The following is a 26239-nucleotide window of genomic DNA, read 5'->3' as shown; positions in this document are numbered from 1 at the left end:
GAGACACAAAGACGCCCTTTGATATGGTGTAAATGGAAATCTTGTAAAAGCTATACATTTCCGGTGACAAGGGGGCCCTTCCAGTTTTTAGGTGATAACTCAATTTTTCGGCCTATAAACACGTATTTTTGATGTCAAAAATCAAAAGCCCAATTATTTTTTAATAAAAAAGGTACTCTTGCTTCATGTCGTCAAACTGTACCGTTCTCGAGTTATTTGGGATTAAACTAAACTCTAAAAAAAACGTCTTTTTTATTGTTGAATTGGTGGTCAAAAGGACATTGTGTGACAAAACCGATTTCGGGGTGAAATGGGGCGAAAACTGCAATAGTGCATTTGCGGAGCTATAAATATTGAAATTAGGTGAAAAAGTGGGAAAAATTAAGAAGCAATTTGTGGTAAATAATTGAGTTTTTCGCTATTAGCAAAGTGACTTTCTTAAAATGTCATTTTTAAGAGGGTGTTTAGTGTTTTTTCGGATTTTTATTTTATTAAACGGTTTCAAAGCTGACAACCAAACATACATCTACGCAAATTGAAACGTATTTTGCTAGTGTGAAACTGGCTTCATGTTCGGGTTTCTTCGGAATTTCGAGGAGCTGGTTTGGGGAGCTGTCTTCACACAAATCCAAAACAAGCCAATTCAAACACAGAAAGGATTGTTTTTAATTATTCTGGGACGCAAAATAATTAATCACAAGAAGCTTTCTAGCCCCTTTAATTGAAAAACACAAGAAATAAACTGCTAGGTGCGGAAACACGTGGGGAATTTTCTTTCGTGTGGTTGCCGACCAGAACTTAACCTCGAAATTGGTCAGAATTTTCGATTTTTCTCCCTGAAATGGCACTCCTCGGCCACCTGCGGGGCCTTTGTGTCGTTGGGACCCACCTCCGGGTCAGTCTGGTGCGGCTGCACGTGTTGTCAAGGCCCCCACGGTACAGCCCCCCGACCGGGGGCCGTTCCCTCTACTTGTGGACGAAGCCTTCGCAGCGTGACTTGAAGATCGCGGACGACATCCCGGACACCTACGACCTGATTTACCGCAACACTATGGGTAGATACGTCCTGGGGGCCCAAATAATCACACTTTTGGCCGGAGGCGCCGTGTTGTTGGGGTACGCCTTATTGTCCGAGTATGAACACTTTGAGGGCGAGGTCACGAAGTGGAGCCCCACGTCTCGGGCTACCGATGACCAGGAAGTGATTTATGCCGCGTTTTTTGTACTGTTTGCGATTTCGATTCAAACAATGATCAGACGTGTCCCCATCAGGATTTACAAAGTGCCACAAACGCCCAAATATATTTCCATCAATTATGGCCCCTTTGGGAAACAAAGGTTCAGTTTTAAGAGGGGCGAAGTCTTTCACGGGAAGGAGACTGGGTTTTTGCCATGGAAGGAAAACAGATACGTTGTTCAGACGAAAAAAGTCAAGCGGAATTTAATTATGCTTGAGACTTATTTCAGAAAACCGGCTGATATGAACATCATGTTGGGGGAACAAAAGGATCCAGATCTTGAAGAGACGTCCAGTAGAAACATTTAAAGCGTTTTATTTTTATTAACTTTAACAAGATGACTGTTAATATATAAAATGTACAGCTTTCTTGATCAAGTTGGCCAAACTCTACTGTTTCCTTAATTGATCAAGGAAGCTGTGATATAATTTATTGCAATAAATGTAAAAATGTCGCACCAGTCTTAAGTCTAGGCCTGTAACAATGAATGGCGGCTAAAATAACATTGTAATAAAATTATTTGGCTTAATAGACGATTATTTGCATCATACGGAGGACTAAAAATCAGCTAATGCCAGGTCAAATCAAACGACCCGCCCTTTTTTGTTAGTTCCATGACGGCCACCAGGTGGCGCAATTCCTAGGCCGTCCACAAAAAATTAACAAATTGCAAGTATTCACCAATTTGTGTTCGATTTTGGGTAACACTGTAGCGATTTTTTCCAATTGTAATTCATCGTAAATTTATTTTAGGTGTGGTGACATTTAGTGATGTTTGGTCGTACGGTTGGTAATGAAACAATTGGCGGCTCATCAAACGCGTAATGGCCGCTTTGCCGGTAAATAAAATTCGGAAAAACGGTGTTAATTCGCTAAATTCGTACGAGTTTTAGTGCACAAGTGTGAAAAGACGGTTTGTGCTTCACTTTGGAGTGGTCGGACTCGAGGAAAATCGCAATTTTTACGAGTGAGTACCACTTGGGTTATCGGTGGAGGTGCGTTCGGAAAGTCGGTTTTTGCGTTCAAATACCAATAAAAACGCATTACGGGTGTTAAAACTGTTTAAAAGTAGTGAATTTGTGGATTTTTGCCGGTTTTTGGAGTCCATTGACCCCAAATTAGAAAAGCAAAGCCTTCTAGCGCATTTCGACTTTTTCTAGACGCTTTGATGATCGTGACGTCATCAACCATGCGACTAGATTGTATTTAATCAGCATTTGACAAATAAATTAATTTTTAAAACGGAACAGCAATCATTTTATGTTAAACAATGAAATAATAACCTCTCTTTTGACATTTTCGCTAAGTTTTTAATCCTCCGTAAAAACAAAACGAGGCCGCATATCCGAAAATAGATTCATCTCATACAAAAAATACATCTCTGTCCTAAAAATGATATGACTTGGAAGGTACATAATCTCGATGATATGTATGAGGCGATCGAAAAATTGTGGAAGTCTTTTAACAAGTGTCTGATATTGTCATGTTCTGTTTTCAAAGCGTTCGCTTTACTTATGCTTATGACGGACTCACGGAAGTTCGCTTGATACTGATGTGGATTAAGAGAGAGGCCAATTCGAGGTCTTCACTGTAGGCGTTTTTGAGCCAAACGCTGCGATAACCAGTTCTGAGACAAGTTACCTTTAAAAATAATTTTAATAGTTGGATAATTGGGGGTTTGTTATTAAATGGGAGCACTTACAGGGTAAGTAGCTTGCCCTATAAAGTTAGGTTCGCCGAAAACGTCCTCGTCCTGAACCACGAACCTCAAGAGAGCAAAGTAAGGGTTGTAGACGGGGAATTCGATCACTTCTTCCATCCATCGCGGGTTGAACCCGTTATCAGCTGCAAGAAATATTTTTTTTTGCAAAAAATAACAAATTTTTATTTTTTTTTTATTTTCTCAAATACGGCAAATCTTTTCGAGAAAGTGAACATGTTGATTCTAGCTTATGTAAAATGACCCGGGGAATCGATTGCCGTCGAGAAAATTGTCAAATTCCCAATAGTTTTTTAGTTATGAATTTTTGAGTATATGATCTAATTTTTGCTTTTATTTGCATTTTCTCGAAAACTATAAGTAACTAAAACTATAATAATAATCTTTTTTGCAAATGATAGAACATTAAAAGAGCTTTCCAAAGATAGTACACATCATAGGGTTATCTCTAATAGTTCCGGAGTTATTGCTTAATAATATGGACTTTTTTTTGACTTTTAACAACTGTAGACGAATGTAAGGGCATATAAAAGTCCAAAAACCTACGATAGAACGAGTTTTACATAAATTTAATTTTTTCATCTTTTTGAAGGTAAGTGTATTACTCAGGAAGTTTTAGCACAAAAATTCAAAATTTTAAATCTCGTGAAAAGTTGGTATAATAGAGAAAATGAGCCGCTGATTTCACTGGAACAAACCGCATTGCTCTACGACTTTTAGTTTTTGAGTTATGAATTTTTTTGTTGAAAAATTATTACGCAAAAAAATTTAAAAATTTTTAATTCTTGTGAAAAATTGATTTAATATGTAAAATGAGCCGTAGAATTCAATAGAACAAACCGCATTGCTCTACGGCTTTTAGTTTTTTTTTATGAATTTTTTTAGTGTAAAACTTTCATCGCTTCTGTAGCCGGAACCATTGCCCGGAGCGGCACCGGATTTAATCGAGAAAATAGACAAAATTAAACACTATTAGATGATTTTTTGTTTGTTGCTCTAAGTCTTTTAGTTTCCGAGGAAAACGCAAAAAATTGTTTCCATTTTCACTGTTTTTCAATTTTTATTCGCCAATTACGGCGAAACTATTAGGAGTTATCGAAAAAGGGAAAAATCGAGAAAAAGCGGAATAAAAAACTCTACAAAATGGCATAGGACTCAAGGCGATATCTCGCAAAATTCAATTTTCAAACGCCGATTACGGCCAAACTAAGAGAGCTAGGAGAAAACGCTTTTTTCCATCGTAAAGAGCACCTCAAAATCTATCAGACAAGATGGTTTTTAACTGATTTTGAGACACTTTTAAAATTGGCCATTGGAGGGTGTTAACTTTTTATTTTTTTTATTTTCTTAATTACGGCTAAACTATTCAAAAAATTGGACCTATTTTAATCCTTACCTATGCAAAATGATCCGGGGAATCTATTGGCATCGAGAAAATTGCTAAATTCCCAATAGTTTTTTAGTTATGATTTTTTTAAAGTTTTACTTGTTCTTGATTTTATTTGCAATTTTCTCGAAAAATATTAGTTGGAGAACAATGATCTTTTTTGAAAAAGATAGATAATTCAAAGAGCTTTCCAACGATAATAAACTTCATAGGGTTATCTCTAATAGTTCCGGAGTTATTTCTCGATAAATGTTCCGGGTACCCGGAATCAAAAATTGAAAAAATCAAACATCGAAAAAATTTTTGGTCTTTTAACAACACTAGTGGGTTGTAAAGGCATCTAAAACTCCATAAAACTTTGCTACAGTGAGTTTAATTTTTTTTTTTAATTTTTTTGATGAATGAAATTATTTTGTGACGTGACATTATTTAATTTTTTAATTATCTACCACCTTTCGGTTCTCGAAATAAGTTACCTTTAAACTGCAATAACTTGGCCTTTTCATTACGTACGGAAGAAAAATGAAATTTCTAGCTTTTTGAAAATGTCTGAATGAAGGCAATGAAAAACCGACGTTTGGATTCGAATTTAGCAGAAAATTTTGCATAAGAATTAGATTCTTGAATCGATTTACTAGTTTTACTTACTAACTGGTTTGGTGGATAGTTTCGTCCCCGAATCAAACGGCGCTCCAATCACTTCAACCTCAACAAACGGACTCGCTGTTCCCTTTTTCGGCCTAAACAAATGCCTGGCTGCTATTATCCTCAAAGTTACAATCCAGGGCTCCACCCCCACCAATGTATTCCTATCAGCTGGATCAAAATCATCCCGAAACATAAAATCAGGCTTCAACAAGTAGCCACAATTCCCATTATCTCTAAATTTGGCTTGATTTAATTGCATTGGTTTATCCCCAGTTTGGTAATTCAAAGCGACCATTTGTGATCCAATATTCCACATATTAATCGGATTGTAATTGGACGAATCGACTCGTTGACCTTTCGGATAAACTCGTGAGAATTGGTGCTGGTGGTATTTCACGAAAAACTTTTTTTCTTGTTGACACATGAGTTTTTCGGCTTTTGTCTCCGGAAACGAGGACATTTCGTAGAAAATGAAACCTTGTTGGCGGGCGCGTTCAATGTTGAACGTGATCGAACGACAGTAAATTATCAAATTGGACATTTCTTTGGCTATACGAAAAGTGCGCTCCATCTCGCGGTGGTGGTTTTCGAGGGCGCAGGCTCTTTGAGCCACCTCTTTTATGGCCAACATCCATTCCACTGCCTGTTATTATAATATATTAAAAAAATTGGGGAAAAAAAACAACAAGTTACCATTTCTCGCGATTGTAGCGCCACCTCTAAGGGGGTGCAAGCTGTCGAAGTGACAATTTTCACCACCCATTCGAGACCTGGACGTTCCGGATGATGAATCAAATCGACGACGGCACCATTCATATCTAGCTGGCCTTGAAGCATCGATTCACCAGACTGTTGCGTAAAATTAATAGTTAAATTAAAAAATTCATATCTTTCTTATTATAAAAAAAGAATTTAATAATGTTATCGGCGATTTTTTTAATTATTTGTTTAGCTGTAATAACATAAAGTTGTATTTTTAAAATGAGAATCATAGTTGGCTATGACATTTTCGAAAACCTTATTTTTTCTGAACTCAAAACAATATAAATATAGTTTGATATTTTTATATATTTTTCATAAAAAATATATTTAAAATATTTGAAAGTAGTTGGCCATGGAAAAATTATTTCACATAAAAGGTGTGAATAATCTAGAAATTTTGTGAACGGTTATTAAAGTAAAAAATGTGAAATTATAAAAATGTTATTTTCAATTGAACGATCGTTGTAAATTTTAGATACATAAAAAATGTGCAGATTTTTTATTATTATTTAGTAAAGTGCTATGGAGGTGACGTTGATAATGTTGTGTATTTTTTACCTCAGATGGAATTTGATTTTGGTGTTTGGATTGACATTTTTTGTAAAATAAAATTTTATTGATACGCAATCATACAATTAATAAGATTTTTCTTCTTCCGATAATTCATATTTAAAATTGTAAAATAGCCATTTTAAATATAAAAACAAATAATTTTTATTAATTGCAAAAATTTTATCTAAAAAAATTTATTATGCCGTTTTTGAATTAATTAGTGTTTAAAAAATCATTAAATTGTAAATACTTGTTGGGTAATACGATTTTCATAGTTTTAATTAAAAATCCAAAATTTTTTCATGGCCTACTATAAAGAAAAAGTGAAATGTTTTGTTTTTTCTTAAATATTTAAAATTAATGTATTCCACAAATACACATATCAAATCATAAAAAAATAAGTTTTTCGAAAATGTCATAGCCAACTATGATTCCCATTTAAAAAAATACAACTTTATGTTATTACATCAGTATTAAAAGCTACATACAAAAATGCAAAAAATATAGCATATTCCATTAAAAAAACATAAGTATGTGTTGTAGCTCATTTGGGAAAATTATTTTAGGTGAGTCATGGGCTTAGTATGTACAACTTTCGTAAAAAAAAGATAAATTTTCTAACATTTAAAAGTCAATAATGGACTTTTTCACATCGCTGGGACACCTGTATAATCGATAGATTATAAAAAAAAGAATTACCCCGTCGTCACTGCCGTCTTGACTCTCCATTCTGTCCAATTCCATGACGTAGTTGGCTGGGAAAAAATGTTGTTTCATGCCTCCGTAATCGCCTCGCCACCAACCGGGACTGTTTTCTGGTTTAGTGACGTTTGTTATGATTGCATGTTTACAAAAAGAGAGTTCGTCGGGTTGTTGGGCCCGATAATCGTAGAGGGCTTTGACGGTGATTTTTGGGGGTGTAAATGCACTGGGGTCCATGTAGGAGGGGCTACTGTTGTAGCCGACGTTGTCGTCTTGCTCCTAGATTTCGAAAAATATAAAAAAATTTTTTTTGAAAAATTTAAACAAAATCGCAAAAATTATTTTCTGACAGAATCGGTTATTTCAGCTGTTTTGGGAATGTTTTTAAGAATTTTTTTACCGAAAAACACACAAAATTTTACTCGTGTTTTAACAAAATGTCCATAAAACTTTGCTAGAACGAAAAAAAATCTAGTAATCTAATTAGAATATTAATTATGAAAGTGAGTTAAATTTCCTGAAGACGGTGAATAAATTTTTCGCTTCCTGCTCTTACAAGAATTAATAATTAAATCAGCTCATTAAAAACGCAAGTTTTAACTGTGGTAACACCCCTTTGCCATCACCATAACAATAACGCCCCCTTCCCTCAACCCGTCCACATAAATAATTTATAATCCTCTCCTACAACGTTTCACCCACCCTATTAACTCACCTCCTCATCTCCATATCTCTCCGACACCACAAAAGAATTTTTTTTCCTTGAGCAACAAAAAATTATTACATTATCTGCTGCTTGTGAACATTCCGAGTTCTTCGACCCACTGACTGACTCACGAAAACATTTAAAATAATCCGATAATTAAAGACGACTAGAAACGCGTATCGAAAGAAGAACCTGTTCTTCGTTTCGTCTTCACCCCGATGCAGTCAATTGTGGGGAAAAAGAGAAAGATATATATTTTAGACGAGGTGCTGCATTCCAAACGAAGGGTTAAAAAACCACGAAGGGAGTCACAGACAGTGATTTTCGGTTTCATTGTCCCAGTGCAAGGTGTTTCGAGTAACAGGTCGATGGTGGTTGTTTAGCTGTCAAGATGCACGAAATAGAGCTGTTTTGATTAGTAGTTGGTTGAGCTTTTGAAAATGAGTGGGGTCTTGACGGTGTTCTTGCTGGTAAGCTCACCCAGATTTATTGATTTCAAGAATTGTATTTAATTGAAAAAAATGCCAATTTCATTTTTGGAATAATAAAATTAACAATTTTCAAGTTAAGCAGGCAATGTTTTAATTTTTTTATTATTATTGACACCATTTTAGTTTTTTTTAAGAAATTCACAAAATTTCAACAATTTCGGTAAAAACTAAAAATTTTTTTAGTTAGATTCAGAATATTTTAAAGAGAAACATTCATTTTTAAAAATCTTGCCAAAAACAAGGCATGATGTTCCAAAAATTTTTCTAGAATTTCACTAAATCCGAGATATTTCTTGATCAAAGCAGAAAATTTGCGAACTTTGTTGTGAAATGCATAGTTTTTTTGCTTGTTTTGCTCGATTCGGAAAAAATACTAGATTTAGAAGATTTTATTCGAATAAAGCACGTAGTTGTAAAATTAGTCTTGAAATGCCTTATTTTCAGCTATTTTGCTCAGTTCTTTCACCAAGAAATTCACATAACAAAAAAATGTAACATTAGAAATAGTTTTGCTTGTTTTATTGCTTACCAAAGAAAAGAATAACTCGAGAAATAAATGTGAAAGTTTTAACTAAAAACTAAACGTAATATTTGTTTTAAAATGCATTAATCTTTACCTGTGTGTGTAAAGCCTTTTGTTTAAATAAAAACAAGAAATCGCAAAATTAGGTTCGAAAAATTCGCCAAGCAACTGAGAAAATTTAGAATTTTTTTTTCAAACAGATGATTTGTAAAGTTTTTAAAACAGAAAAATTCTATTATTCGAATTAATCAATTTTTTATTCGTCATAAACATTACTGTTTTTAAATATTAAATTAAATAAATAAATCAAAACAATTTCAATATTATTGATAAAAAATCATAAAAAAAACATAAAATCATAAAAATTAGGTTTGAACTGCGCAATTTTTGCGACCAAAATTTTTTGGAACGACCTAAATTAGAAAAATTGGCCAAACCAAGGCAAACTATTTAAAATTCTCGTTGAAATGAGTTAGTTGTGTTTGCCTTGTACGATTTTTGAAGTATTTAACAAAGAAAAACTCTACTTTTTCAATGATTTCTTTTTCGTATCTGTTCCTAATGGATAATTTTTTCTACTTTCGTACGAATTTAGGGTATTTTTTAACCCCGAAGTTCAATTAATTAGAACAATTTCAGTAAAAACAAAGCAGATAATTTATAAAAAAATATTTGAAATACATTGTATTTACGTCTGTTTTGCTAAATTTTAAAGTTTTTAAAATTACAAAGTAGGTTCGACATTTTTGCCTATTTCACTCGATTTAGAAAAAAACAGAGCAGAAAAAATTAGAGTCTTCTTTGTAGCGAGATTTTTAAAGTATTTAAAGCTGAAAACTTTTCAATTTTTCAAATAAAAAAGACAATATTTTTCGATTTTTCATTCACTTACCTTTTAACTTTTTTAACTTTTAAAAGGTGAAAGTTTATGTAATTTTTTATATTTATTTTTTTAATTTATGTTAGAAGGCACTGTTTTTATACAATCCTATTAAGAAAATCTTTGAGCAAGAAACAGTAGCGTATCTAATTCTTTTGCGATTTTTTAAATTTATTTTTTTAATTTGTTAAAAGGCACAGTTTTTATACTTAAAAAATTAATAGCTTGTCTGTTTTGGTCGATTTTATAGTTTTTCACAAAAAATAAAATCACAAAAGTAGGTTTGAACTGCGATATTTTTGCACACTTCACTCGATTTAGAAATTTTTTAATACAGAAACTTACCAAATACGAGAAATTTCGCCAAACAAAAGCAGATAATGCGTAAAATTTGCTTTAAAGTGCGTTACTTTTGTTTGTTTTACTCGATTTTTGAAAAATTTTAGCGGAGAACTCACTAATTTTAATAATATAAAATTTTCTCAAATTCTGTAGCTTTCTAATATCTTTTGTATTCTTTTAAGATAATTTCTGAGCAAGAAAAATAGCATAATCTAATTGTTTTGCGATTTTTTTAATTTTCATTTTTTTAACGAATTAATAATAATAATAACAATATTAATAAAAAAGGGCTTTTATTAAATAATTAAAAAACAATACGCAGATGAGGAAGCGAAGTCTAGCTTGGAGCTATTCAACGTAACTTCGAAAGAAAAATAATAGAAAATAAAATAATAATAATAATAAAAATAAAAAAGTTAAATAAAAAAATATTTTTTTACAGCTTGCAGCTCTGTCAAACACCCTTTCTTACCCCACCTCCCACCCCTTACCCGACCGCGTTTTCACCCCCACCACCACCCCCAACAAAACCGTCTCCGACCTCGTCCAACGCCAAACCGACACAATAAAACAAATTATTTCAAACCACAATCGTGACTATCCCATCATTACCAAATACCCTGCTGATGACAAACAAAAAAAACCCGAAACGTCATTAGAAGACCTCAAAATCAAATGCCAACACTTGGCCCGTCTCGCCACCACGCCACCGCCCCGTAACACCACCCCCAGCGGCCATTACATCACCGCCGACGGTGTCACCATCCCCAAAGCCGCCCCCGTTAAATACATCAAACTCGAGCCTGTTATTTTACAAAAGACGATAATGAGCGACGGACGCACGGTTTACTATTGGCATAAAAGTATCCCGAGTCAGATTGCTCCCGCCCCCACAACGACGCCGCCCCCGACGACAAGCGCCGTCCCCGGTGGTTATAATTTTCGTAATTTTTTTCCGTCGTTTTACCCGATTGGAGGCTCTGAATCGGTTAGTCAGACTACAACAGAGAAAACGACAACCACGGAAAAACCGCCCCCAGAAGAAGGGGTGCACTTGTACCAACAACAATTGAAATTTGTGGTTCCGGTGCCGTATTCACCACCGGAAGAACAAACAGTGAGGAAACCGTGGGATTTTGACCAGTTTGCCTATTATCCGAAACCGCTTCAACCGGAAAATGTTAATTTGCAAGTGCCTTATGTGCCCACCTTTCATGTGATCAAGGCAGTGGCAATCCCTGATCAATATGAAGGGGGCGAAGACGTCTGATCAACTGATTTGGTCACAACTTTTTAATTAAAAAGACTGATTATTGTAATGTATATTTTTTAATTCATTATTTTATTGGCTTAAAAATTATGTATGTTACTCGTGTTCTTATAGGTTTAGAGTTTAAAAAAGTATACTATATCTGATTTTTTTATTATTATTATGTAGTGGGGTCGGTTTCGTGCAATTAAATGTACAAAAAATTGTCTTTCGAATAAAGTTTTTTTGAACTTACCATAGTCATTCTTTTGACGGCCTCCTCGCTGATTGGATAACTCAATTTGACGCGTCGATAAAGTGGGTGATTTTCGTAATAGTTGATTAATTCGACTAAACTTTCGAATTCGACGTTGCCAATGGTGTAGAGACGACCTTCCAGTTTGATTCGACAGTGTTTGATTTTTTTATCCGCTCTGAAATATTTTTTTTTGCTATATTTTACGAAGAAACTTCGCCAGTTCACAAAAACAAAGCGGAAAATTTAGTTATCAAAATCACTAAAATCCCAAAAATCTCGTAAAATTAATGAAAGAGATTGTAAAATTCCGTCTAAAATAATTTTTTACAAGAAATGAAGACAGAAAAATGAATAAGTTGAAATGGTTTTTCATTCATAAAGTTAAATGAATTTCAGACACTTCGCCAAAATAAAAATAAAATCGCAAAATTCGTTTTAAAATGCATTAATTTCGCTCGTTTAATTTTCAACTTTGTTAAACCGTTTTTCTTTGAGAAACTCAATAAATTTTGACAAAAAAACGGACAAAAAATGAGTTATTTTTGTGAGTTTTGTTCGATTTGGTCAATTTTTTACCAAAAAAAAACATTTTATCCAAAAACAAGCATAAATTTAGTCTTTTTCTCTTGATTTAAATGGTGTTTCATTGATAAAGTTAAATAAATTTCAGACACTTCGCCAAAATAAGAAATAAAATCGCGCTAAATTCGTTAATTTCGCTCGTTTAATTTCCAATTTCGTTAAAGCATTTTTTCGAAAAACTTATTGAATTTTGTTTTGTTCGATTTGGTCAGTTTTTTATTGAAAAAATCTAATTAACTCAAAACTTTTTATCCAAAAACAAGCACAAATTTAGTCTTTTTCGCTCGATTTAAATAGTTTTTCATTGATAAAGCTAAATAAATTTCAGACACTTCGCCAAAATAAGAAATAAAATCGCAAAACTTTACGCTTTATTACAGCGTTTTTCGTCAAGATACTCATTGAACATTGACAAAAAAAATAGGACAGAAAAATGTGTTATTTTTGCGTTCTTTTTTTCAATTTCAACAAGACTAAAAATTGTTAAGTTTACACTATACACTAAATATGTAATTTTTTTTTGCTCGGTTTCCATGTTTTTCATTAATACATTCGTTACAACTTTCTCAAAACAAGCCTAAAATGTTTACTTCGTTTGGTCTGCATGTTTTGCTCTAAAAAACTAACTGAATTCAAGAGATTTTATTAAAAAAGTGTACAAAATTTCTAACAATTTTTTTTTTTTGGCCATAGTTTCTCTCAATGGAGCATTTTTATAGAGATGATTTTACTACAATGCTAAAAAACCTTCACAATAAATTATTTTTGCCCGTTTTTTGGCGACAAATTAAATTCCAAAAGTTTCCATTAAAAACAAGGTCGAAAATTTGAAAAGTTGGGTCTGAAATTGGTTTCGTTGGTATAAAGTATTTTTTACAAAGATAGGGAAAAAACTCGTAAAACTTGCGTTGAAAACATTTTTCACCGAGAAACTCGTCAAAAAATCTTGTTTTTTTTTGGCCAATTTCTCCTAATTACAGTATTTTTATCGAGATCATTGCATTAAACTTTGCTTAAAAACCTTCACAATATATTACTTTTGCCCGTTTTTTGGCGACAAATTAAATAAATTCCAAAAGATTTTATCTAAAACAAGGTCGAAAATTTGAAAAGTTAGGTCTGAAATTGGTTTCGTTGGTTTCACTCGAGGATTTTTTACAAAGTTATTTAATAAATTTGAAAAACTTCGGTAAGAATAGGCAAAAAAAACTCGAAAACTTGCCTTGAAAACATTTTTCACCAACAAACTCGTCGAAAAATCTTATTTTTTTGGCCAGTTTCTCCTAATTACAGTATTTTCATCGAGATGATTGTATTAAAAAAACTTTGCTTAAAAACCCTCACAATATATTATTTTTGCCCGTTTTTTGGCGACAAATTAAATAAATTCCGAAAGATTTTATCAAAAACAAGGTTGAAAATTTGAAAAGTTGGGTCTGAAATTGGTTTCGTTGGCTTCACTCGAGTATTTTTTACAAAGTTATTCAATAAATTTGAAAAAACTCGGTAAAAATAGGCAAAAAACTCGTAACACTGGCGTAAAAAACATTTTTCACCAAGAGTATTTTTTACAAAGACATTCAATGAATTTTAAAAAACTTCACTAAAAAGAGGCAAAAAATTCGTAAAACTAGAAAACTCAATAAATTCAAATAAATTCATTAAATCGAGGCGGAAAATCAAGTTTGGAGATTTATTAGACTTTTTAAAACTCTTCAAATTATTGTTAAAATAATATGGTTGGAAATTAATTAATAAAATCATAATTTTTGGTTTTCCTCAATTTCGCCGAAATAATGCAAAAAATCACAAAATTATCAGTAAAGTGCATTATTTTTGCATTTGTTGCACGTTGTAGAACGTTCTTCAAATGAAAAATGCCAAGTATAGATTTTTTTTAAACTCACTAAATCAAGATACAAACACACCATTAGGTGTAAAAATATCGTTTTCGGTTGTTTCTGTTCAATGTAGAGCAGTTTTCATAAGAAATTCAATAAAATAAAGGCAACAAAACACAAAATTTATTTAATCTCTCTCTTTTTTGAGATTAGAAAAATTTTGCCAAAAAAGGCAGAAAATAGCACAATTAGATTTGTATGCGTTCTTTTCGATTAGCTGGAGCTCCAAGTGTATTTTTTTGCCGTTTTTGTATTTATTTTTCAATCCCGACTTACCTAAAACTAATCGTGTAGCAATTGGCATCATTTTCACTCGGCCTAACCAAAAACGCCCCTTCCATCTTCACCCTCCTCAAAATTTCATCAGCTTGCATCTTCCCCGTATGTTTATGATACCATTCTTCCGTCTCATGTTTCTTCGGCTGGGGCACCGGCTCTTGCAAAGTAATGGAAAATTCAGCAGTGACTAGAGGACAATTCCTATAATGCGTAATCAAACTGTACAAACTATCGAAATATTTCGCATCGGTTAGATAATATCTAGTGTGTTGTTTATCCGGCTTCGACCTAATCCGACAATGATTCACTTGTCCATTCCGCCAAAACGACAAACAATACTCCCCAACAAACGTCACACTTGCCCTCACTAGAAACGTCCCATCCCCCAAATGCGAGTAGGCTTTGAGCAGCTGCTCGGCCTCCTCGCGTCCATTCGCCAACTTGCCATGAAACCACTTCTCGCTAAAATGCAACTCTTCGTTGGGAACATCCGATTTCGAGCGATGGAAGGCGGCAGCACTGTCGTCTTCGTCTTCGCTGCGTTCCGATTCCTGGTCGGGCTTGTAACTGTCCGTGTAGAAGAGCTTGTTTTCGGTGAGGACGAAAAAGTGGGGATTCCATTCCTTGTCGACGGGGTCCTCCAGGTACATGATGCCGTTACGAAACGAACTGCGCAAGTCCATTTCGCTGCCTTCGTGACGGATGAGGATCGAGGAGGATTCGTCTTGGCCTTCGGGGAGTTTTTTGTGCTTGAGGATGATTCGACGACGGAGTTGGTAGGGGGAAGGGAGTTGTTTCTCGTTTTTTTCCACGGGGTGGGTGAGCAAAGACTCGCCGAAGACTTCCTACAGGGGAAAATGCTAGTTTTTGACTTCAAATACGCAAAATTTTTATTTCATTGCTACTTTTTAATGAACGTACGGTTAACATCTGATTTCTTGTTGCTACATATTTTTTATCAATTTTCTATAATTGTCGGAGATCCTACGCTCAAATAAAGTTATTCACTGGTTTGGGAAAATCGGTATAACGTTGTGAGGCCAGAAATCGATTTAATTTCAGCGAAATGTTCGCATAAATCTTTGAAAATCAACGGCTTTCACCAAAGCGAATAAAAAAATGTAGTTTTCGCTCGATTTGAGTTATTGTCAAGCGATTTTGTTCGTTTTTAACTCATTTGTTCACAGAGAAGTTCACAAAATTTAAAATATTTCGCCAAAAAAATGCCTAGGTGTATTAGTTTCGCTTGTTTTATCCGATAAATATTCGATAATTCAGTCGTTTTGACAAAGAAATAATAGCTAATGTCCGCCGAAACCGAAACCGAAAATGAAATCAGAAATCTCGAATTTCACAGAAAAAGACACTAAATTTGAAATATTTGGTCAAAACAAAGTAAAAAAATCCAAAAACTGTGGCACTAAATTTTCATATTTTTCATAAATATTTCATATTAAGTGTCTCAGGTTTTTTTCCAGGGGTTGGTGAGCAAAGACTCGCTAAATACTTCCTAAAGAGGAAAATATGATTTTTGGCTTCAAATACGCGAGATTTTTATTTAAAATATCGAAGAAAAGTTGCTAATTTTGTGAATCTGATTTACATTTCTTTTTAATAGTTTTTTTAAAACCTGTTCCATTATTTCAGATTTAATTGCTTGTTGCTACATATTTTTTATCAATTTTCTATAATTGTCGGAGATCCTACGCTCAAATAAAGTTATTCACTGGTTTGGGAAAATCGGTATAACGTTGTGAGGCCAGAAATAGATTTAATTTCAGCGAAATGTTCGCATAAATCTTTGAAAATCAACGGCTTTCACCAAAGCGAATAAAAAAATGTAGTTTTCGCTCGATTTGAGTTATTGTCAAGCGATTTTGTTCGTTTTTAACTCATTTGTTCACAGAGAAGTTCACAAAATTTAAAATATTTCGCCAAAAAATGCCTAGGTGTATTAGTTTCGCTTGTTTTATCCGATAAATATTCGATAATTCAGTCGTTTTGACAAAGAAATAATAGCTAATGTCCGCCGAAACCGAAACCGAAAATGAAATCAGAAATCTCGAATTTCACAGAAAAAGACACTAAATTTGAAATATTTGGTCAAAAAAAGTAAAAAAATCCAAAATCTGTGGCACTAAATGTTTCATATTTTTCATAAATATTTCATATTAAGTGTCTTAGTTTTTTTCCAGGGGTGGGTGAGCAAAGACTCGCTAAATACTTTCTAAACAGGAAAATATAATTTTTGGCTTCAAATACGCGAGGTTTTTATTTAAAATATCGAAGAAAAGTTGCTAATTTTGTGAATCTGATTTACATTTCTTTTTAATAGTTTTTTTAAAACCTGTTCCATTATTTCAGATTTAATTGCTTGTTGCTACATATTTTTTATCAATTTTCTATAATTGTCGGAGATCCTACGCTCAAATAAAGTTATTCACTGGTTTGGGAAAATCGGTATTACGTTGTGAGGCCAGAAATCGATTTAATTTCAGCGAAATGTTCGCATAAATCTTTGAAAATCAACGACTTTCACAAAAACGAATGAAAAAAATGTAGTTTTCGCTCGATTTGAGTTATTGTCAAGCGATTTTGTTCGTTTTTAACTCATTTGTTCACAGAGAAGTTCACAAAATTTAAAATATTTCGCCAAAAAATGCCTAGGTGTATTAGTTTCGCTTGTTTTATCCGATAAATATTCGATAATTCAGTCGTTTTGACAAAGAAATAATAGCTAATGTCCGCCGAAACCGAAAATGAAATCAGAAATCTCGAATTTCACAGAAAAAGTCACTAAATTTGAAATATTTGGTCAAAACAAAGTAAAAAAATCCAAAAACTGTGGCACTAAATTTTCATATTTTTCATAAATATTTCATATTAAGTGTCTCAGGTTTTTTTCCAGGGGTTGGTGAGCAAAGACTCGCTAAATACTTCCTAAAGAGGAAAATATGATTTTTGGCTTCAAATACGCGAGATTTTTATTTAAAATATCGAAGAAAAGTTGCTAATTTTGTGAATCTGATTTACATTTCTTTTTAATAGTTTTTTTAAAACCTGTTCCATTATTTCAGATTTAATTGCTTGTTGCTACATATTTTTTATCAATTTTCTATAATTGTCGGAGATCCTACGCTCAAATAAAGTTATTCACTGGTTTGGGAAAATCGGTATAACGTTGTGAGGCCAGAAATAGATTTAATTTCAGCGAAATGTTCGCATAAATCTTTGAAAATCAACGGCTTTCACCAAAGCGAATAAAAAAATGTAGTTTTCGCTCGATTTGAGTTATTGTCAAGCGATTTTGTTCGTTTTTAACTCATTTGTTCACAGAGAAGTTCACAAAATTTAAAATATTTCGCCAAAAAAATGCCTAGGTGTATTAGTTTCGCCTGTTTTATTCGATAAATATTCGATAATTCAGTCGTTTTGACAAAGAAATAATAGCTAATGTCAGCCGAAACCGAAGCTGAAAATGAAATCAGAAATCTCGAATTTCACCGAAAAAGTCACTAAATTTGAAATATTTGGTGAAAACAAAGTAAAAAAATCCAAAATCTGTGGCACTAAATGTTTCATATTTTTCATAAATATTTCATATTAAGTGTCTCAGTTTTTTTTCCAGGGGTGGGTGAGCAAAGACTCGCTAAATACTTTCTAAAGAGGAAAATATAATTTTTGGCTTCAAATACGCGAGATTTTTATTTAAAATATCGAAGAAAAGTTGCTAATTTTGTGAATCTGATTTACATTTCTTTTTAATAGTTTTTTTAAAACCTGTTCCATTATTTCTGATTTAATTGCTTGTTGCTACATATTTTTTATCAATGTTCTCTAATTGTCGGAGATCCTACGCTCAAATAAAGTTGTTCACTGGTTTGGGAAAATCGGTATAACGTTGGGAGGCCAGAAATCGATTTAATTTCAGCGAAATGTTCGCATAAATCTTTGAAAATCAACGGCTTTCACCAAAGCGAATGAAAAAAATGTAGTTTTCGCTCGATTTGATTTATTGATTTATTGATTTTGTTCGTTTTTAACTCATTTGTTCACAGAGAAGTTCACAAAATTTAAAATATTCCGCCAAAAAAATGCCTAGATGTATTAGTTTCGCTTGTTTAATTCGATAAATATTCGACAATTCAGAGTCGTTTTGGCAAAGAAATAATAGCTAATGTCAGCCGAAACCGAAGCCGAAAATGAAATCAGAAATCTCGAATTTCACAGAAAAAGTCACTAAATTTGAAATATTTGGTCAAAAAAAGTAAAAAAATCCAAAATCTGTGGCACTAAATGTTTCTTATTTTTCATAAATATTTCATATTAAGTGTCTCAGTTTTTTTTCCAGGGGTGGGTGAGCAAAGACTCGCTAAATACTTTCTAAAGAGGAAAATATAATTTTTGGCTTCAAATACGCGAGATTTTTATTTAAAATATCGAAGAAAAGTTGCTAATTTTGTGAATCTGATTTACATTTCTTTTTAATAGTTTTTTTAAAACCTGTTCCATTATTTCTGATTTAATTGCTTGTTGCTACATATTTTTTATCAATGTTCTCTAATTGTCGGAGATCCTACGCTCAAATAAAGTTATTCACTGGTTTGGGAAAATCGGTATTACGTTGTGAGGCCAGAAATCGATTTAATTTCAGCGAAATGTTCGCATAAATCTTTAAAAATCAACGGCTTTCACCAAAGCGAATAAAAAAATGTAGTTTTCGCTCGATTTGAGTTATTGTCAAGCGATTTTGTTCGTTTTTAACTCATTTGTTCACAGAGAAGTTCACAAAATTTAAAATATTTCGCCAAAAAAATGCCTAGGTGTATTAGTTTCGCTTGTTTTATCCGATAAATATTCGATAATTCAGTCGTTTTGACAAAGAAATAATAGCTAATGTCCGCCGAAACCGAAACCGAAAATGAAATCAGAAATCTCGAATTTCACAGAAAAAGTCACTAAATTTGAAATATTTGGTCAAAAAAAGTAAAAAAATCCAAAATCTGTGGCACTAAATGTTTCTTATTTTTCATAAATATTTCATATTAAGTGTCTCAGTTTTTTTCCAGGGATGGGTGAGCAAAGACTCGTTAAATACTTCCTAAAGAGGAAAATATAATTTTTGGCTTCAAATACGCGAGATTTTTATTTAAAATATCGAAGAAAAGTTGCTAATTTTGTGAATCTGATGTACATTTCTTTTTAATAGTTTTTTCAAAACCTGTTCCATTATTTCTGATTTAATTGCTTGTTGCTACATATTTTTTATCAATTTTCTATGATTGTACAAACAATGCCGGAGATTCTGCGCTCAAATAAAGTTATTCGCTGGTTTGGAAAAATCGGTATAACGTTGTGAGCCCAGAAATCGATTTAATTTCAGCGAAATGTTCGCATAAATATTTGAAAATCAACGGCTTTCACCAAAGTGAATAAAAAAAGTGTAGTTTTCGCTCAAAATAAGACGGTTAACACTTATTTCATTATTTCTGATTATCTGCTTGATGCTAAATATTTTCATCAATTTTCTATAGTTTCTTTATCAACCAACAATTTGTTAATCTTATATTTGAACAGAATTTCAACAAAAATTAATCTGAGGATTATATGGGTTAAATTGTCTTTAGTAAAATAATGATTATACTACAAAAAATGTAGAAAAAAAAGAATAAAAAAGTAAATAACAAAATGCGAAAAAAATTGCCTAATCATCTGTTTGCTCGTTTTGAAGGGTTTTTGGTTCAGTTTTGCCAAAACAAGCCAAAAAGTCGCTAAATTAGGATTGAATTGAATTATTTCGTGTCTATTTCACAAAGAAAAATTCAACAGATTTCACCAAAAAAAGCAGAAAAACGCTTAGATGTATTATTTTCGCTTATTTTATTCAATAAATAATTACTAATGTCAGTCGAAACCAAGCTGAAAATTACAAAATAAAATCAGAAATCTCAAATTTCACCGAAAAAGTCACTAAAATTGAAATATTTGGTCAAAACAAAGTAAAAAAAAAATCAAAAATCTGTGGCTTTAAATGCTTCATATTTTTACACATTAAGTAATACGTTCTATTATTCAATCTAGAAATTTTTTTCTAGTTTAACTGCGAGAAAAAATTGACAAAGTTATGTTCAAAACGTGTTATTTTCGGTTGATTTAGACTGTTTTTCACCGAGAAACGTGTTTAAAAGTCTAAAAAAAATTCCAAATAAAAGTTCAAGCTCGTTAAGTAATAAAATTTTCCTAAAACAGTTACAAAAATATAGTCCAAAATATATTTCACTAATTAACTAAGTAAATTCAAGAGATGTAGTAAAAAAACTCAATCGATTTGGAGCTTTTGTTTTAGGTAAAAACTCATTAATTCTCATTAATAAATTATGTCAAAAATGCACACTTTCGCTCAATCTAGAACATTTTTTCGCTTATAAACAAGAGGGAAAAAAGCAAAAACTGCATCAGAATTTCCTACTGATTTCACTCGTTCAATAAATTCAACATATTTCGCCAAAACAAAGCAAATAAAGGCAAAAAACGGAAAAAAATCACAATTTCGCTTGATTCAAAGTAGGTTTTACTGAGAAACTTACTAAATTTAAGAAATATTGGCAAAAAACAAACGTAAAAACACGATCTGAAATACAATATTCTCGCATATTTCGCTCGATTTAGAACAGACTTCACCGAAAAGTATACTAAATTTAGGAAATTTTGCCAAAACAATCAGAAAATCTACAATTTTTCGCATATTTTCGGCAAAAATTGACTAAATCCACAACAAAACAGAAAACTTTATTTCAATAAATTCGCCACAACCGACAAAAAAAGGCAGAAAATCGCAAAGATTCAGTGTAGAACAGTTTACTTTTACCTAGTTTGTTTGCTTTAGAGCTGCTTTCAAAAACTATTTACTTTTTGTTGTCCAAAGCACGATAACACATTCGTTGTAAAAAGTTCAATATACATTATTTTCGTCTATTTCTCTCGATTTAGAGCAAAAAAAATACAAAAAACCTAATTTTTACGTTTTACCGAGAGACACGTATAAATTAAGGTGTTTTTGTTGAAACAGAGCAGAAAATCGCAAGAATTGTCTCAAGAAAACATTTTATAACACAATTTTTCGTGTTACTGTTCCGAAGCAGAAAATTTCAATTTTCAATTGAAAAAAAAGGGAGATTTTTTTTCTTGTATTAGTAAAAATTGCATAATTTTTACTCAATCACTCGAAGGTTTCCATTAAAACAGGCCAAAAATTAGGACAGAAAAGCATTATTGTCTTTTCGTTTGCAAAATTCTTTCGTTTTCTTGAGAAAACAATCAGAGAAATTGTTTCTCTAATTAGCAAACAATTCCAAATTCAACAAAACGTTTATTCTGACATCAATCGAAAAATCAAATTATTTATTCAAATATTAAGTTTATAGTGTTTATAGTTTTGAAACAGCTAATAACTAGTCTTAAAAAATTGAATAAAATAAAAAGAATTTAGACAGAACAGAAATAACAGTTCAGCTTTGTTTTTGTATTTTTTATTTATAAAATAATTTATAAATGAATGATTGGCCTCGATTTCTCGCGATAAATAATTTCCACAATCTAATAAATCAAATGTGTGCATTAATGAACCGATAAATTCGCCACTCGACTCAATTATTTATCTAACGAATGGATTACCTGCATTGCTGTTGCCATTTTCCTTTGTTGCGGCAACGAACAGTTATCTTCAATTGATAAAATGACTGGATACTCGGATGTGGCAAACGCATGCTCCTTTATCGTTTTAATCACATCCATAAATTTAATTTTTGTGGTAAACGTATGCCCATGATAAATGAACGGCATCCCATCTGGACCATCCCAACAATCCAGTTCGATACAACGACAACCCATACGCAAACAACGGGCGTACGCTTCAACGGAAGACTCACTTGATAATTGATCACCTGTTAGATATCTACCGAAAAAAAAATCAAAATTTTTCGTAATTATTTTATTACGTATTATGTGAAGACGCGATCCAATAGTGTGACAAAGGCTTTGACATGTCCTGATGGACTGAATCCTTGTTAGGGTCCCACAGATCATTCTGTTTCGAAAATAAATAATCGAGAAATTCACTAATTGTGAAATGAGGTTCTTGTACCTCCCTTTGAGGGTCCTAAAACCGGTCTTACAGTTTTCAAATCCACAAAAAATATTTTTTTACTTTCAAAAAATCACAGATAAATCGCGAAACGGCCCGATCGTCATTACTCAAATCATCGTTCTGTTCCTTGGCTAGAAAACTCTGAACTTCCTGCAAGCTCACACTTTTCAAATTCGACGAATACAGTGCGAGTTTATCGAAAATTTCGGCGCCGTTCTGCAAAAAGTACGCAAAAATAACGCATTTTGTAAAATGTGACGCTTAAAAATACTTTACACTTTCGTCAAAAATGATTTTCTGGTAGAGAACAGCGAAGTCGTCAAAGCCGATTTCGGCACGTTTGCGTGTATCGACTTCGTTGAATAATTCGCGGAGTTTGTTTGTGGGGATTTTGTAGTTGATTCGAGGTAGGAACGCTTTCAAGTCTTTAATATTTATGGTTTCGGTGGGGTTTTCCATGGCGTAGAACTCACGCCTGAGCCAAACTTGCACCTGGAGAGGGTAGGGAACGTTGATTGTATCCTTGACCAAGTAGCGCAAGCCTTTCACCCACAATTCGCACTCTTTTTCCGATAGAGCTGAAAATTATTGATGAACAAACTAAGTTGCAAAGCTTCAATAAAATAATTATTTTTTATTAGAAAATAATAATCATTGATTTTGCAAAATTGTGTTCTTTGAATCCATTGGTTTATTATTATTATTTTTGTCTTATTATTATCTTATGATAGTTATTTGGGCTGGAGTTACGCTATTTCGCTATTTTTCACATTCTATTGCTACTTTTTCTTTATTTATTGTATTCATTCATTCATTCACTCGCTCTCTTTTATCTTTTTTCTATTTAATTTTTTATCATTATTTATCTGTATTATTTACAAAAAACACTACATCCAAGATTTCGTTAAAATAACGATGAAAACTGAAAAAAAATATTTTCGTCAATTTATGTTAGTTCGTCCCATTTTTGTCCGATAAATAAAAAAAAACAACGTTAGTTTTTAAAGTTAGTTAAAGACCTCTTTACCGAAAAACTTAATAAAATTAAGTATATTCCACAAGAAAATTAAATAATCTTTTTTAGAAAAAACTAACAGCTAAACTCGAAAATCAAAAACTTTAAGTCTGAAAATAGAAGAATTTCAAAAGCAATACTTTTTAAGAAAAAACACCTTACGTATTTATACTAAATTCAAGAAAAAAACACACAAAAATCAAGTCTGAAATTATTATTTTTTGAATCTGGCTTTATTTAAAACGTTTTTTTTTTCGTAACCTCACTAATTTTCAAGGGAGTTCGCCAAAACAAGTAAAAATCTAACTAAGATTAAAAACAAGACAGAATAAGTCTGAAATATGTTTTTTTAGAGGTCCTTTTTGTCTGTTACTACTACTCATCGTCATATCATTAAATTTTTGTCTTTTTCACCGAAAAACTCGCTAATAAATCTGAAACATTTCGTCAAACTATATTCCGAAATGTTTTTCTTTCACCTATTTCGTGCAATTTATAACATTTAAATAATTCTAAGTAATAATTCTCCAGATTTTAATGAATTCGAGAAAACAAAACCAAAAATTGTAAAAATGTCCAAAATTTGTTCTTTCAATTCAATAAATTGCAGTCTTTTCCAAAAAAAAATTCCAAAACGTTTCGTCACAACAAGGTAACAAATCAGAAATAGCCTTAAATAATTTCTAAAATTCTAAAAACTTTTTTGTAAAAAAAATTAACAGCGAAATTCGAAAATCAAAAATTTTAATTCTGAAAATAGAAAGATTTCGATAAGACAAAACTGAAAATGCCAGAAAACTCACGAAATTTATGTTTCAAAAAATTATGTCAAATTATTTCGCTTGACTTAAAGCCCTTTTCACTTAATAACTTGCTAATTAAAAAAAAACAAAACACCTTACGTATTTATACTAAATTCAAGAAAAAAAACACAAAAATCAAGTCTGAAATTATAATTTTTTTAATCTGGCTTGATTTAAAGCGTTTTTTTTTTCGAAACCTCACTACTTTCCAATGGATTTCGCCAAAACAAGGCAAACATCATAGACAATTTTTGAAATGATCACTGTTACTCAATTTAAAGCGGTTTTCACCAAAAAAACCACTTAAAATTTTTTCAATTTATTCGATTGAAAGTGTTTTACATAAAACATTCATTAAATTCGCTAAACATTTCGTCAGAACAAACACAAAAATTGCAAAAATTAAGTCCAAAGTAGATTATTTTCGCATTTCTCCGCAACTATAAAACTTCACCAAATATTGTATAATTATTATGTGGTTTTTGCCAGATTTGTTCGCTTGATTTGGAGGTTTTACAACAAAATAATTCATTAAATTCCAAACATTTTGTCAGAACCAAAAATTTAATTAAAAACTCACTTAAACCATCATTTAAGATAATAATAAATTTTAAGTTAAAACTGACTAAACACCAAAAAGAAAAAAAATTAAACACAACGTATTTTTAGGATAAAATTTGTTTATTATTATGAATTTAGTTTTTTTCAGTATTTTAGAATAATTACGTGTAGACACAGATTGTGTAGGTGATGTTAGTTTATTTTTTTTTTATTAAAACTGTCATTGCTGGGAAAATTGTTTATTTTTCCTTACTGGAAAACGATGTACTCGCAAATAACTATTTCCACACTAATTCTATCTTGTTTATTTTTTAAGTCTTCCACCATAAAACTTTATATTTTGTTTGCAATTTTTAGTATTGTTTATAATTTGCTGTAGTAGATTTTTCATTTTTAATTACCTTTATGTTTCTTCATTATTATTTCTGTATAATAATTCATGCATTTTCTTTCAAAGTTAGTTGCTACTGTAGTTTCAGTAACAGATTTAATGAGCAACAAGTATTACTTTACACATTATTTAAAAAAAATGTTTGCTAAAATACGATGTTGGCAATCACTGTTTTTATTGCTTCCATTCAATTAATGAATTAATGAAAGAATTACCCGCAATACTGAGGACCCTCAGCTTAAATTCCGATCCATAATAAACGACAAAACACTTGAGATTTTCGATTTTCTTGGAATCATCGGCCCACTTATCAAAATCCTTGGAGCTTTTCCCCAGTCTAATTTCCTTAATTTTCCTGAGATCAACAGCCCCATCATGCACCGGCTTCGAATTCGTCGCAGGTCTTGTCCACACAATCTGTCTCGTTTCCCTCCTGATAGCCAACGTCTTGTGTTCTGCCTTCTTCCTCAGCGAGTACTTCATGACAAGGGTGCCCCTCTCCAGCTGGCTGATAATCTGCTCCATCTCCGGGATGTAGCCCGAGCCCGGAGAGGGCGAAAAAGCCCCATTAAACATCCCGAACATCACCCTGATCCGCTCCTGGTCAAAGCTGGAAAAATGCTGCTTGTTGGTTCGGAACACCATCATTTCGGGCCCGATTTCGCGAATTATTCGGCCATCGTTTAGAGCACGAGAGTGCGTCCATACTGAGGGTTATAAATAACCACCAAATACAAGGAACTGATAGATAAGCGAATGATTATTATCTGGACGCGCGCAAACTGGCGGTAATTACGATATTGGGCCCATATTGAAATGATTCGGATTAGTGTGCTATTTTTGGGTACCTGCTGAGAGAACAGGAAGTGGGGCTTATTTGTGGCAAGGCATGCCGTTGGTGAGTGGGTGGATGGTTGGGTCGTCAACAGGATGTTGCACTTTCACGTGTTTGGATATCTAACATTGTCACATTGGCTGATAACGTGAATTAATTTGTTTGACTGATTTAATCCGCATTGATAATAAATGCACTTAGAAATTGACAGATGACAGGAGTTTGACAAGAGACAAGGTCACGACCATAGAGAGAGAGGCACAATAA

At 32.4% G+C, this 26239-nt stretch overlaps 2 protein-coding genes across 2 annotated transcripts; one reads left to right on the top strand and one right to left on the bottom strand.

Moving 5' to 3' along the window:
• Positions 1–1537: 1537 nt before the first annotated feature.
• On the bottom strand, positions 1538–26239 carry sl (small wing). Its single transcript, XM_008193365.3, has 13 exons — positions 25986–26239; positions 25353–25747; positions 22644–22945; positions 22428–22583; positions 22219–22379; positions 21896–22175; positions 14219–15066; positions 11457–11634; positions 7007–7288; positions 5687–5842; positions 4994–5636; positions 2941–3083; positions 1538–2879 (listed from the first exon to the last, which is right to left on the bottom strand). The coding sequence occupies exons 2-13, from the start codon at positions 25720–25722 to the stop codon at positions 2757–2759; spliced, it is 3642 nt and encodes a 1213-aa protein (XP_008191587.1). The 5' UTR covers positions 25723–25747; positions 25986–26239; the 3' UTR covers positions 1538–2756.
• Positions 7321–11450, top strand: LOC135266330 (uncharacterized). Its single transcript, XM_064356879.1, has 2 exons — positions 7321–8185; positions 10394–11450. Exons 1-2 carry the CDS (start codon positions 8156–8158, stop codon positions 11219–11221), a joined length of 858 nt encoding a protein of 285 aa, XP_064212949.1. The 5' UTR covers positions 7321–8155; the 3' UTR covers positions 11222–11450.

Source organism: Tribolium castaneum, chromosome 1 (assembly GCF_031307605.1).
Source record: "Tribolium castaneum strain GA2 chromosome 1, icTriCast1.1, whole genome shotgun sequence".
NCBI lineage: Eukaryota > Metazoa > Arthropoda > Insecta > Coleoptera > Tenebrionidae > Tribolium > Tribolium castaneum.
This window is presented reverse-complemented; position numbering and strand designations above follow the sequence as displayed.